The sequence below is a fragment of the Ochotona curzoniae genome, unplaced genomic scaffold (genome assembly GCF_017591425.1).
Source record: "Ochotona curzoniae isolate NIBS_2020 unplaced genomic scaffold, NIBS_Ocur_1.0 scaffold_3890, whole genome shotgun sequence".
NCBI lineage: Eukaryota > Metazoa > Chordata > Mammalia > Lagomorpha > Ochotonidae > Ochotona > Ochotona curzoniae.
The window spans coordinates 41,938,762-41,953,132 of NW_024467115.1; the positions used below are offsets into that span (position 1 = coordinate 41,938,762).

General features: G+C 56.1%; 1 protein-coding gene across 5 annotated transcripts in view; it reads left to right on the plus strand.

The window, feature by feature from the left end:
* The window catches only part of AFDN (afadin, adherens junction formation factor), a 119,968-nt gene extending 105,904 nt beyond the window's left edge, over positions 1–14,064 (plus strand). For 3 of the 5 annotated variants that reach the window (XM_040965211.1, XM_040965213.1, XM_040965212.1), the window contains 4 exons: positions 6,197–6,331; positions 9,139–9,433; positions 11,832–11,916; positions 12,442–14,064. In XM_040965211.1, the coding sequence (XP_040821145.1) occupies positions 6,197–6,331; positions 9,139–9,433; positions 11,832–11,916; positions 12,442–12,595 (669 nt within the window). In that variant the 3' untranslated portion in view covers positions 12,596–14,064. The remainder of the gene's footprint in view (positions 1–6,196; positions 6,332–9,138; positions 9,434–11,831; positions 11,917–12,441) is intronic. The other 2 variants (XM_040965214.1, XM_040965215.1) reach the window with 2 other exon arrangements.
* Positions 14,065–14,371: the final 307 nt, after the last annotated feature.

Here is a 14,371-nt window from a genome sequence, read left to right on the forward strand (position 1 = left end):
AGGGAGAGGCCATGATGTCACTGCTTTTGATGGCTGGTGTATGGACCAGGCCGAGCTGCTGAGTCCCAGCGACCGTCCCTTTGTCCGCAGGCTTGGGCAGTGTTGTGGGGAAGGGCAGGTGAATACAGCTCTTATCTGGTGGATTTTTGTGTCTGATGGAAGTCCTTTCCTAGAGCTGTGTGCTAGAAGCTTCTGACCCACACGCTGTTGGTTCAGACAGCCAGACCCCAACTGTTGAAGAGGCTTCCTTGAAGAGCCTCCTGAGGTCCTCTCCATTTGCCCCGTGGAGCTTTCCCCAAAAGCCACACGTGCACGTTGTTCATATATGTGTGAGCCTAAAGTGCTCGTGGCTGTGCCCTCCGAGACACTTCCTTAGAGAAGTGCACAGTGTCAGCCGTGGGCCAGGCCACCCCAGCAGCCTGCAGCTCAGTGTGACCACTCTGCTTACTTGAGAGCCATGTCACTGCACGTCTGCCACAAGCAATCTGTCTGCTGGCAGAGCTCAGTGAGAGGCCTGCAGCCCCGGAGACCCAGTGGACACTGATGGACTCGCCCAGAAGCTGCGTGTGCTCATGGCCTTCTGTCTCTGTCCCGCTAGGCCCCCGGAAGGGTCCCTGCACCATGCCAGGTTCAGCCTCTGAGCGTGTGGCCGCTGCAGCCAGCAGCAGCGACAGGTCAGCACGCGTGTGCCGTGTCTCACATGAACAGCAGGACTGCATCAAGGTTGGATGGCAGGCCTAGCAGGTGTCCCGAACAGTCCTGCACACAGTCTATTCCAAAGTCCTTTAGTGTGATGGTGCTTGAGAAGTTTCTTACCAGAATTTAGTAAAAATTATTTTTCCTGTGTCATGAATTCTGTAATGCCTGACCTCCAGATGAGACAGCCAAGGGGACTTTTGCTTCGTGTTTCTATACGTCTGATGAGACTCAAGTATTGAATTCCAGGTGGACTTTGTCCTTTTTCTGAATCTAGAAGTTGGCCTGTAATTCTTGACCTTTCTCGTGGGGTTGTCCAAAAACAGATGACGCATGGAAGTGGCAGACACGCCGATGGCTTGCAGAGGCCTGAGCTAACTGTTCACACCTCATCTTTCTTTTTTTCCCTTTCTGTTACCTGCAGCAGACTGCTGTGCCCGCAATCTCTGTTCTAGACTTGGTATGTTCCTCTTTCTTTCCCTTTGGTATTCTTTTGCTGTCTGATTTCCTTTTTCTTGTAGTGGTGGTTGTCTCGTTTTCAGTAGACCCAGCTCTCGGGATGTCCTAGGCCAGGGGTGTAGTCCTGTGGCCCTAGAAGCATGCCTGAATGTTACTAGATTTAGTCACTCTACTTTCCCCTGTTCATTTTTACTGTGACTGTTTGTTTGCACTTTTGATCTTTTCTGAGTTTCAGTGCAAATTTGATTCTGTGTATCCTATGTAGTCTTAAGTGCATGAGCTAATGAAACGAACCGCAATGTGACTCCATTTAATTAAAGCAGCTGTAAGGGCTCAGTCGAGATGCTGTTGACACTGCTAGCTGAGGCATCGCTGTCTTGATAGTGAGAGATTGCGTGTGCATGGGTCCTTGTCCCCTCGGGTGATGTATCAAGTTCCTCAGCCGTGCCAGTTAAGAGGTCGGTGTGGTGGGCCATGCAGCACGCTGTCTTTGGAGTGGTAGGTTCGTCTCAGTGCCTGTAGATGCCAGGTTAACCAGCTTCTGAGCAGAGGGGGCGGAAGCAGACCGACCAGTAACAAGAAATGCCACGCAGGGTGACTCCAGTGCTCCCCAAGCGAGGCTGTTGCCCCCTTGCTTTTTTCTAATCTAAGTAGCCTCTTGACCGTGTCATGCCAGAGACAAAACTTTCTTGCAAACTTCTCCCTTCTTTAGTGTGTGAAAGGCAGATTTTCTGCATTGTACATTTTTTACACAAAGCAGAGGTAATACAAATATCTCCATTTTTCTCTGTGTGTCCCTGTGACTGAAACATAACCCTTCCTTTCTGTGGTCACGAACACGAGTGAGCTGAGCAGCCCTGATGGGCCCTCTCCAGGGGAGGACAGCGTCCGAGCAGCAGCTGTGACCCCTCTCCTCCCCCAGGGCTCTCACTGGCCCTTGCTGTTGCCAGGTCAGCCTCTCCACCCACTTGGGGTGGGCTCAGCTTGCTCAGTTACCCAAGACCCCTGGCTCCTCACCCTTGACCTCTTACCCTGGCCTGAGCTTCTGTCCTTTCCTGGCTGGCTCCTGCAACAAAGTGGGGCTGGGCTGCTTGCTTTTGCCACAGGTCCCCCAAGGGCGTGCTTGATGCAGCAGCCACAGGCATGCTGGGAGGAGGGCCAGACAGCCATTCCCAATGGTCCTGGGCTGCAGCTGTTCCTGGACCTGTGCCAATGACAGCCAGCCAGCCTAGGTGCCCCTCAGTGTGGCTGCCTCTTCTCTGCACTCTCCCCCGCCCCGTGGCTGCGCCCCCAGCTGTGTATGCCTTGCTCAGGTGAAGCCGTCCCGGGAGTGCCCTGCATCCTCAGCTCTCGTCCCTGTGCCCTGCTTCTGTCTTCCGGCATCCTGAACGTGCCTTACCATCTTGCATGTCTGCCGCTCCATGGAACAAGACCCTGGACTATCTGTCCAAGTTTCCTGAGAGTTCTGGCATGTGGTCAGCACTCAGTCACACTGAGTGAGTGAAGTGTCGTCCACTTCCTGAGTGGGGTTACCGTTCTTCCCAGTGCAGAGTCCTGTCACAGTGCCCAAGACAAGATGCCCCTGTGCATTGTGGGCAGGTCCACGTCCCCAAAACCCGGGTGTGTTGTGGCGCTCTGTGCTCTCCAGGGAGCCCATCTGATAGGACAAGCCCACTTAGAACCTGGTGTGGGGGGGCACCTCTCCTGGCTGACATGAGGCTGCAGGAATCTGCAGGTGTGGGAGGATAGGGCACCTGTGCCTTATGTGTTGCGATAGCTGCCAGACGCTCTGTGTAGAATATTCTCTCTTAAAAAGAAACCTGCCTGTGGGTAGGGCAGACAGCAGGCTGACCCAGCCCCATGGAGCAGAGGGGAGCTGGAATTCTCACCCGAGGAACTGCTTTTCTGCTGCACCTGCTCTGGGCCTGGCTGTCTGAGGGACCAGGCAGTGCTGGCTCATCTGCTGATGTGGATGACACAGGAGTGTAGGATAAACTGGGTTTGGGGCCACTCCATTGAAGAGGTGTTTTTGAAGACTAGGTGCCCATGGCTTGCATGAAAAACATAAGGTCTCCCCTCTTATTGGAATGAGGGACCACAAACATTGGGCACACTCAGGGATAAAGGGGTAGAAATGAAGTCCTATGAAAACCATGAGGAGACCTACTTGAGGGCTGCCCTTCATTCATTCAGCCTGGGCACTGGGGCCAGCAAGCATTGTGGTGTCAGCAATAGGGATGCAGAGAGCCACGGAGGATTTCACGAAGTGCGTGGATTTACAGTTGTTTGTACCAGAGTAAATTTGTCTTTCAAGTTCATTTTCCATGAACTTTTTCTAGTGCTGTTGTGTGTGAGGGAGGGTGAGCTGATGGCACTGGACCTGATGTGCCCAGGCCTCCCTTCCCGGGGTTGCGCACGGGAGCAGCCCAGCACCGTGTGAAGCAGTCATCACCCTAATAGACCTGCAGACCCTGGCTCAGGGAGGCACTCCGTGCCGCAGGGATGCTGCTGCTTGCTGAAGGCCAGCCCTGGGATGGCCTGCAGTGGCACAGGCTGCCAGAGGCCTGAGATACTAAGCTGATGGGCACATGTTCTCGTCCCCCGATGGCAGGAGCTCACTTGGGGAGCAGTGAGGAGACTCAGCAGAAAGTCCCTGGGTGCAAATGCCAGGGAGAGGAGGTGGGAGCCAGACCTGCCGTGGCACTCCACTGCAGCGTTTGTGCAAATGAAACAGCTGCGGGCATGTGTGGCTTTTAGCCTGGAGTGCAGACTACCAGTATGGCAAACCTTCCTTCACGTGGCCATGCTGGCTTTGAGATTCCAGCGTTTTCTTGACCTGGAGTGACTTCGGTTTGCACTGTGTTGATTGGCCAGGTGGACGTCCCAGGGCTCCGCCCCTGCTCAGCGGCTGCACACTGCAGTCCATTCTGCCGAGCCCAGCGTGCCGAGTCTGCTGGTGACCGAGCAGAGTGCTGAGGACAGGAAGGCTGATGTGGGCTGTGGCGTGAGTCCACACTTGTGCCACTCACTGTCAGTGAACATCCAGCTCAGAGTGCTGCGGAGGCATTGACACGTGCTTGGGAAATGGAGCAGCTCTTATTTAAATGGCTCAGTTACCCAACTAAAAGAAAGACACTGCCTTAATTGCGAACATCTGGTTCAGTTGTTTGCCTTTTAAAAATAGTAGGAAGTAACAGAGCCCAAGAAGAGGGTGTCGGCTCCGCACCCCCAGACTGAAAGCAGGGCTTGTCGGAGGAAGTGACAGAGCCCAAGAAGAGGGTGTCGGCTCTGCACCCCCAGACTGAGGGCAGGGCTTGTCGGAGGAAGTGACAGAGCCCAAGAAGAGGGTGTCAGCTCTGCACCCCCAGACTGAGGGCAGGGCTTGTTGGAGGAAGTGACAGAGCCCGAGAAGAGGGTGTCGGCTCTGCACCCCCAGACTGAGGGCAGGGCTTGTCGGAGGAAGTGACAGAGCCCAAGAAGAGGGTGTCAGCTCTGCACCCCCAGACTGAGGGCAGGGCTTGTCAGAGGAAGTGACAGAGCCCGAGAAGAGGGTGTCGGCTCTGCACCCCCAGACTGAGGGCAGGGCTTGTCGGAGGAAGTGCAGGGCTTGTCAGGCAGCATTTGTGCTCTGGCTTGTGGAAAGTGTTCATGTTCAGCTTAGGACGTCACATGGCTGTAAGGATTAGAGTATTTTTTGTTCACAACCTCTGATTGGGCCTAGGAAACGTAACACGGGCGGTTTTGTGCTTTGTCGCCTGTGGCGTCTGGGTATTTGTTGTCCCCCCAGGCACGAGGGACTCGGGGGTGGCCTCACTGTGGGGTGACTGGGCACCCGGGCAGGCGCTCAGCTGCGTGCTCTGCAGCTCCCTCCCAGGGCCGTGGTCAGTGAAGCCATACTCGTCCTCAGGGAATGCCGAGCTGACACTGGAGAACAATTTATTAGCCTTTCATTTTTTTTTTCTGCCCTCTTTCATTACTGTTTGCTGACATGAAAAACCAGATGGCAGGGATTAATTTAGTCTTTCCCGGCATAGAAATGCAAGCAAGCCATTCAGCTCAGTGTTGCGTTTTTGAGCTGTTGTTATTCTATGACGTATGATATGTTATGTCAATATTCTGCATCCCACCAGATAGGAACAAAGAATTACCACATTTTTGTTTCCAAAGAAAACACAAACAATTCAGATCCAGAAGTTAGCTGTTTTTAAATGTGGCTCTGAGCATCTACAGTTGCATAGAAGTTGAAGGCTCTGGCTGGCAGCTGAGGGAGAGGCTCCTGGCGTGGCTGGCCTGCACTGGAATTGCCTGGTGCTGTGTGGTGTGCAGGTAGCGAGAGCACGGTCGAGGCTGGCCCTGCGCTGGACCCCTGGGCAAGCAGGCTCCTCGGGACGCTAGGCTCGAGCGCTCAGGAGCTCGGGCAGAAGGAACAGTCCGGGCGTTTGGTGTGAGGAGGAAAGTCTTTTGCTTTCTGTTCTTCAGAAAGACCGAGTTCCCCAAGTGATGAGTTCGAGACCCCTATCTGAACTCTTGAACTCACTAAGTACTGTGCCTACACAGAGTTAGAACGAGGGGCCTTCCCAGCCTAGTGTGGGGTGTGGGACTCAGACAGAGATGGGGTGTCTGAAGTCAGGACAGGGCCGGGAGCAAGGCTGTAGGTCCCTGATGCCCAGGAAGAGCAGGGGGCTCTGAGCCTGTGCGTTGTCAGTGGGGGTCCAGTGCTGCCTCCCGTGTCCCACCCGCTGAGGCAGGGGTCTGCCTGCTCCGGCCGGGGCTCGGGGTGTGCTGGGCTGCCACTGAGTGTGTGTCAGAGGAACTCCTTGTTGGAGCCGTGATTGGTGAAGAGCAGCTCTGGGGCTGTGAGGCACCGTTTAGCTGACTGGATTTGTAGAACTGTAAGATGGGCAAGTTTTACCCTTTTCCAGCAGTGCTTTCTAGCTTGGCATTTTGTACTGAACTCTGTGTCTGTGTCTTCTGTCTGCACGTGTGCTCTATGTCTCGTGCTGGGGACTCTGGAAGGAAACTGAAGCCAGCGTGCTGTTAGTTGCAGGATGAGGAGCGCAGGCGGCAGCAGCAGCTGGAGGAGATGCAGAAGCGGGAAGCGGAGGACCGCGCCCGGCTGGAGGAGGAGCGGCGCCGCCAGGAGGAGGAGCGAGCCAAGCGAGACGCTGAAGAAAAGGTTATGGTTCTCTAAGGGCAGGTAGCGCTTGGCCGAGTTAGCCTGCACATTCCTGCGGGGTTGGCTGGGGCAGAGGGACTGGACACGCCGCAGAGCAGTGCCACAGCCCACTTTGGTGGGTGCAATGCCAGCTTTGGCCCCTCAGCCCACTTGCCTCTCTGGACTCTCTCCTGACCCCTTCACTTCTGAGTGTGTCTCCCTCCGGCTGTGCAACGTGTAGGCTGCTGGCGCAGCGGGAGGCGGCGGGAGTGCAGTGGGACAGTCTTAGTGCTGAGCCTTCGGGATGTGGTGGCCTCCAGGACTCGGCCTGCGTCTCGCAGACGGGACCAAGGAGGATACAGATGCCATCTGACGGATGCTCTGAGTCCTCACTCCCTGTGCGCTTTCTCATTCCAGCGATCCTTTCATTTGAACTTGTACATGACAACTAAGGTTGGCGTTCTGAGGAACGGGAACGTGGGGCCACTGTCCTGACTTTCTCTTGGGTGTGTGTGTTTGGGGCTGAGGTGGCTGCAGCCTTGGTGCCCGCTGGCTCTGTGCCTCGCTCCTCTGAGGCCTGTGTGTGTCTGTCTGTGCTTCGGAAGCTGTTCTCCATACTTCCCTTCTGTGAAGGTGGGAGCTGTGTGACCACTGCTGAAGGAGGAAAGCGCAGCGTCCATCAGGAATCCCTCCTCATTAGCCCAGTGAACTGTGTTAATAGAAACGCACATACACAATAAACATTAAAAAACCTTGGGAAGCATTTTGTACTGCTGTGATGTGCCAGGATACAGACCACCTAAGAGTAAGGCTGGGAGACACAGGCTAGTGCTGGTGTGGGTGTAGTGTGCAGAGCACAGGGACACGAGCTTGCTTGGGAGGGAGGGATCGCAGCCTGGGAAGCCCCTGCCGATCACAACCAGCCACCACCTCCACTGTGTTCGCCACCGCTAGGAGCGTTAGAGTGCCAGCCATCAGGACCAGGCTGTCCAGGGTCCCAGTTGGTGCCCATTCTAAGGAAGTCAGCTTGGAGAGTGCAGCCACCTGATGCTGGAGACTCGGCCATGGGTCCTGGGCTATTCTGCCCTCTGGCTGCCCCTGGGGAGAATGCCTTTCCAGTTTAGCACTGTCCCATCCCTCCGTGGAGAAGTGCTTGGGTGGTGTGATTGTCCTGCTGTACTTTCGTAATCATGACTATGTTGAATACGCTTGTGTTTTAGCCACTACTATTGAGTGGTCACTGTAAACAGTTGCTGAATAACCTATTTTTAATACAGAATATCCAGAATGATAGGTGCGCTTTATAATAGGTAAATGTACTGTTTACCTGCTGGCTGGGCACATGACTCCACCTGCTGTGGGTGTAACTGACCAGAGGTGCTCACAGAGTGACTGCCCAGGGAAAGCAGTGCAGCGAGGGGACACCTGCTGTGGGGTGACTGACAGGTGCTCACAGAGTGACTGCCCAGGGAAGGCAGTGCAGTGAGGGGACACCTGCTGTGGGGTGACTGACAGGTGCTCACAGTGAGGGGACACCTGCTGTGGGTGTGACTGACAGGTGCTCACAGTGAGGGGACACCTGCTGTGGGGTGACTGACAGGTGCTCACAGTGAGGGGACACCTGCTGTGGGTGTGACTGACAGGTGCTCACAGTGAGGGGACACCTGCTGTGGGGTGACTGACAGGTGCTCACAGTGAGGGGACACCTGCTGTGGGGTGACTGACAGGTGCTCACAGTGAGGGGACACCTGCTGTGGGGTGACTGACAGGTGCTCACAGTGAGGGGACACCTGCTGTGGGGTGACTGACAGGTGCTCACAGTGAGGGGACACCTGCTGTGGGGTGACTGACAGGTGCTCACAGTGAGGGGACACCTGCTGTGGGGTGACTGACAGGTGCTCACAGAGTGACTGCCCAGGAAAGGCAGTGCAGTGAGGGGGGTTCTCCACAAAGAACAAGAGGAGAAGGAGAAGGGCTGGGGGTTGGTCTTCTGGGGAGAGTCCTCCTGCAGCCTGTGGTCTTGCTGTGTTTGTGCGCCAAGAGGGACAGTGCAGCAGGGTCCCCAGACCAGGAGGCCCCTAAATGTGCTCCCTGGATGAATTTGAACTTGTGTACGCCCTGCCCGCACCTGGCTTCCCGTGCAGGTCACTTGCTCTGCCTGCACTGTCATCCTTTTTTTCTTACGCTCTCAACTGTGTCCTCTTTAACCAACTATACTGTTATCTTTTAATGTTAAAGGAATTTTAACTCTTGTCAATGTGGTTTGTGCAGATGTATGTCAGAACAAATGTACAATATCTGTCAAAAATCTATTTGAATCCAGTGTCTCGTTGCTGTGAAAAGCTGGCTGTCTGGTTCCCCATCTGTCGGGTGGTGTCTCAGCTTTGGACGTGGCAGCCAAGAACTTGACAACGTCTGCATGTTAGGTGGTGACTGAGAAACCAAGTCACGCTCCTACAGGCTGTGGTTTCCGTGCCAGTCTTGGGAAAGATGTCAGCTGGGGGACCTCGCTGTGTGGAGTGGGGTCGGTCGGTCCGGAAAGGGCCCCGTTAGCCCAGGTCTAGCTCGGTGTGGTCTGTAAGCACAGCAGGAGCAGGTAAGTTCCCAGCTGCCAGCCGCGGGCGGGGAGAGAGCGCCACGCAAGGCGGCCAAGTGGCAGGGCTGGCATGCCACACGCACAGTGGCTGCTGTGGCAGCGTGCATCCTGAGGATTCCCGGCTGCGTGCTGGTTGGGCCAGATGGGCCAGCACGCCTGGCCTCTCTGTGAAGGCCCACTGGGGGGCCGGTCCTCCCAGCCTCTGACTCTGCCCTCTGTGCTCTCCCCACAGAGGCGTCAGGAAGAAGGCTACTACAGTCGCCTGGAAGCCGAGAGACGCAGACAGCACGAGGAGGCTGCGCGCAGGCTGCTGGAGCCCGAGGAACCAGGGCTCTGCCGCCCCCCGCTGCCCCGGGACTATGAGCCCCAGGGCCCGGCCCCTGCCCCTGGCGCCCCGCCGCCCCCGCCCCAGCGGAACACCTCCTACCTCAAGACCCAGGCTCTGGCCCCGGACTCGCTGTTCACTGCCAAGTTTGTTGCCTACAGTGAGGAAGAGGAGGAGGCGGAGGAGGACTGCGGCCTAGCAGGTCAGGAGAAGCATGCCAGCACCAGGAAGTCCCTCGGGCACCTTCCTGCTGCCGAGCGGGTGCCACAGCCACGCCCAGTCTCTGGTGGCATCTTTCTCTCCACCTCATGCCAGCCACCGTCCGCCACGGCCAACAGTACTGCTCCCAAAGCAAGGCAGCCCCCGTCCCTTCCAAAAAAGCCGAGCTGCTTCCGTCCTGGCCAGCCTAAAGGTAGAGGGCCCAATCACGCCCGTTCTCGTCTCTGTGATCAGACCTGCCGCTGGGCCAGGCCTCACGGCCACACTTGCTTCACGGGTGTGACTCTTCCTTCTGATTGGAGTCTCTGCTGGCGTGATTGTGGTCCAGGGCTCAGCGCTCTGCTCTGCGGGCAGTTGCGTGTCTAATCAGTGGTGACAATCAGTCCTCCCTCCTGCCTGATGCCCTGAAGTACTGTTGGTCTTGGTCTCCATTCTTCCTCTGCATTCTGATCTCTTGCTGCTCATTCTGGCGTCTCAGGACAAATGTGTGTGGCACGCCTCCCTGTTGCACTGTTAGCTGGGTTCAATATTTATTGCTCACATGGTGGTGTGGGCAGGGCAGTGGGAGACAGCCCTAAGCTCTAGACCCCCACCTCCCTGCCCTGTGTAACCAGCAGACACCCCTGCTGTCCCTTCATATACTCAGCAACCAAACCTTGTGGGCACGTGGTAGCCGCCAGCTCCAGAGCCCGACTCCTGGCCCGGCACCCTGGGTATGGCACAGATCACGTGTCTAAAAGGACACTGGTCATCCAAGGCGTGACTTTGGAATGTCTTTAAGCGATTACCGAGTCTGCTCCATCTAGCCTCAGCCCCTGTGGACAGTAGGTGTCTCTCACAGGTCCCACACAGACACAAGGTTTGGTAGCAGAGAAGTCACCTCAACCTTGCTGTCCCCATTGCATCTCCCTCCTGCTCGGCCCCTCGGAAGACTCCCCACCCCCACTGTGAAGGGCTGAGCATGTGGCGTCCTCATCATCTCACTGCCTGGCCCAGGACTGTCTGCTGATACTGGCTTCTGCACACGGCTCAGCACCTGCCCTTGGGACTGCAGGGAGGGAGTGAGGATTCCTGTTGGATCCAATGTGGCGATGTGGTGGGAAGGATGGGTGGTTGACAGCATTCCCTCTCTTCAGCTGGAAGGAGTTGATGGGCTTAGCAGTTCTGAACATCCTGAAGAACTGATTGGTACTAATGGAAGAAACCAGTATCACTCATGAAGCAAAGCTCAAACGATAGAACTCAATGTTGTAAACACAAGTGAGAAGAAGGGACTTGGGACTGAGCCAGAACTCCCACGAGGCAGGTTGTCTGCCCCAGGCTTCTTTACTGAGGACAGGGTGGTCCAGGCTGCTCGGGCATAAAGGTAGAATGCCACGTGGTACCAGGCAGGAGAAGCAGCCATGTCCAGCTGTTGTAACAGGGCTGTGCGCTGGTCAGTGCAGTAGCCCCTGCTGGCAGTGCTTGCTGGCTGTTCCAGGCATGGGTTACCCCAACCTAAATGGCCGTAAACACAGTTTTGCTAGTGTTAAAGTTAATGCAGACACATGAATACTGCTGTGGGGCGTCTGGTGTCAGGTCCCACCGCAGTACCATCACAGCTTCTTATCCGAGTCTTCCGGGCAGGCATGGTGTGTGCCCCGCTGAGGGCCACCCGTCCCCTGACTGTGCTCCCTGGCGGTGGCCTTGTACTGCATCAGCAGTGCAGATGGAATAAAAGAGGGTTTTAGTAGTTTGTTTTAAAGGCTTTATTTTGCTTTTAATAATTATAGTTACTTAATTATTTTCTAAAGATTATTTAAAAGAGCAGCAGATAGAGAATCTTGCATCCAGTGCTTCACTTCTCAGATGGCTGCAGCAGCCAGGGCTGGGCTAAAGCGAAGCCAAGAGCCAGAAGCTCGTCTCCCACGTGGGTGACAGAAACCCAAGTGCATGGGCCGCCTCCCCCTATCTTCTCGGGCCAGGAGCAGGAAATGGGAACAGCTGAGATTCCCCCACTGCACGGCTGTGCCAGCCCCCGTGCAGCTGTGCTACCACAGGAGCCAGTGCAGCTGTGTGGCTGCACCTTACTTACCCAGAAGCCTGCTGTCGGAACAGGGCCCATGCCCTGCCCTCCTCCCCTGAGTTGGATCCAACTGGAACCTGTGGGAAGCAGTGCAGGGCACAGCCAGCATTGGGCTTGGGCAGTGGCCACACCCCTCAAGCCCATGGGAGTTGGGCATCTTCAATTGATCTTTGCCCAGTGTGCAGAGCCGTTGATTTCCTATCTGTTCAGTAGACCATGTTGCTTTGGGCATTGCATCTTCATCCTGAGTAAAGTTTGAGGGTAATGCAGGAGCTTAAACTTTTACTTATTTATTACTTATTTTTTCATGGGAAAGCACCAAACTCTTACGTGGGACCTACCGGGACGGGCATTGGAGCCCACAGTGCTTACCAGGATCCGCGAGAGAAACACTCGAAAAGGTACTGTCTGTTATGCCAGGCGTTGGCTGCCCTAATGGCCCCTGTCATCCCTCATGGCATTCCTAAATTCCCAGGACTGCGTCATCAGCTCTGGCATTCCCCAGTGTCCCCTCGCTGTAAGCGCGGAGAGGCCTGGTAAGGCCTGCATGGCTCTCAGTGTCCCATTCTGCACTGTGACGTGTGTGCCCACAGTCGGGGGCATAGGAGCAGTGCCGAGGCACAGCTCGGCCGCATGGAGGCATCCCAGCCCACATCTGTGTGCGTGCCATGGCTGTTACTGAATGGCGTACATGGCAGGTTACAGAAGAGCCAAGAATGGAGCTCACTGCTGGGCATTGGCTGCTGGACTCTGACAGCAGGGAGCTCCTTCCCTTGGCCCTGTGTGGACTTCCACACAGCCCAATGCCGTTAACTGCAGGAGGGCTGGCCTCAGCGTCCAGCGTGGCGTCCAGCGTGGCGTCCAGCGTGGCGTGCGCCTCCTGGCCGGGATTGTCACTGACATGTTCTCTCTGACCTCTCCTGCAGCCACGACACGGATCCACCCGGTGGCTCTGGAGCCCCTGAGAACTTGACATTCAAGGAACGCCAGCGTCTCTTCTCGCAGGGTCAGGATGTGTCCAATAAAGTGAAAGCGTCTCGCAAATTAACAGAACTGGAGAACGAACTGAACACCAAGTGAAGCCGGCTGCGGCCGTGCGGCTGTGCCCGGGTCTGTCGTGGGTCTGTGGTGGCTGTGACTTTGAAGGAGGGGGAGATGTTGCTAGGTGGTGTGGGCATCTGGATCTGGAGCGGTGTGCTGATTGTGGCTTTACCGAGAGATGCTCGCTGCTGCGGCTGGAGCGGGCTCCCGTTCCTTCCTCTCTGTCTGATGGGGAGATGGGTGGGCTGGTTTTCTTTGGTGGAGTCTGACGTAGAGAGAGTACAGGATGAGGTGGTCCCACCCACCCTCATCACCCACCCTCATCACCCCCTAATCCTCCTCGTAGTGAGGGGCATCGGCAGAGAAGTCCCGTTTTTACTTTCTTAAAAATCCTTGTTGCCTCCCTGCTGAATGGTTTGAGCTGCTGGAGTGCTGTTTGCACCGCTCGGTGCCTGCCTGCAGAACATGCCTGCCGGCAGCTCCCCAGCAACGGCCATGCTGCAGGCCCAGGGTCCTGTGACACCAGCGACTGCCCATGCACCCTGAGCAGCTCTGAGTATTTAAGAGAGGACACCTCCTAGCAGGAAGTTTGGGGACTTAACCCTAGGATGTTTTGTTTTTAGAAATACCCAGTAGTTACTAGGTTAATCAATCATGGATGAATTTGGATATGACAGTTAGGTTAGAAAGTCAGCTGCTGTTTGGATATTCTGGGGGATGCTGAAAAAGGCCCCTGAGACCAGGAACCAGGAAAGCTGGCGTGGGGGGTGGGGGGCCACGATGACACTGGGCAGGCCTCTGGGGCCCCAGGGGCTCGTGTCCATGGAGTGCTGTCAGGGAGAAGAGAGATGGAGGGGCTGTGGTGTCTGGGTGTACATGTCCTGAGAACATAGAGCAGTTGAAGCCATTTTTCGCCGTCTGGTAGTTATTTAATGTTACTGATGACACTGTCACTGGTCCGGCTGCGGTGGGCGGACAAACCTCAGTGTGTGGATGTTCCGTGCCGTGGTGGCCCAGGCAGAACGGCCTCGCTGTCCTGGCCATTCCTGACGCCTTTGTTAGGGAAGGACACAGTCTGCGCTGCCTGTGAAGCCCCGGTGCATGACACTGCGAGTGTAGACAGTTTACACGCCCCGCGGTTCCTGTTCTGAGTGTCAGGGAAGGGGCAGTGTGCCTGCTGTGCCAGGCCACGGCCCCACCAGCCTGAAGATCGCCAGCCCATGCTGCCTCAAGGCAAGCTGGTGCCGAGATCACTGCTGTGTTCATATGTAGAAAGACACGTGAGAGTTGTGGAACACATGTACATACCCGCCTTGGGCACGCATGTGGCTGAGAGCCCCACGGGAGGTGGGCACGGCCACCCTGTGGCTGTGGGGTCCAATGTGAGTCTGTACAAGAGCTTCTTCTAATGACCGGCTTTACTCTGCACACATCCCAACTGCTGTGGCTTCCCGTTTCTACTGTATCCCGGTTCAGCCTATTTTTAATAAACTTTGTTATGTATTTAACTGTGTGTGCTGTTAATCCTGGAGTGCCGACCTGGTGGTCGTGTGTGGTAGCGGCCTGGCCTTGGGGCTGCTGCTCAGGAGGTCTTCCCTGCAGTGAGGCAGGTCGGAGTACAGGAGCCACCAGGGTGGCTGGGGGAAGCTACACAAATGACTTGAGTGTGCAGCAAGGCTCCCAGCCAGTCAGGATGCAGAACCACGGCCTGGCCAGGCTGGTGCAGGCCAGACTTGAAGACTGCCCCTGCTTGCTACGCCTCAGTGTGCGCCGGCCTTGGCTCCCCCTGCCTACACCTGATGCTGCACACAGACC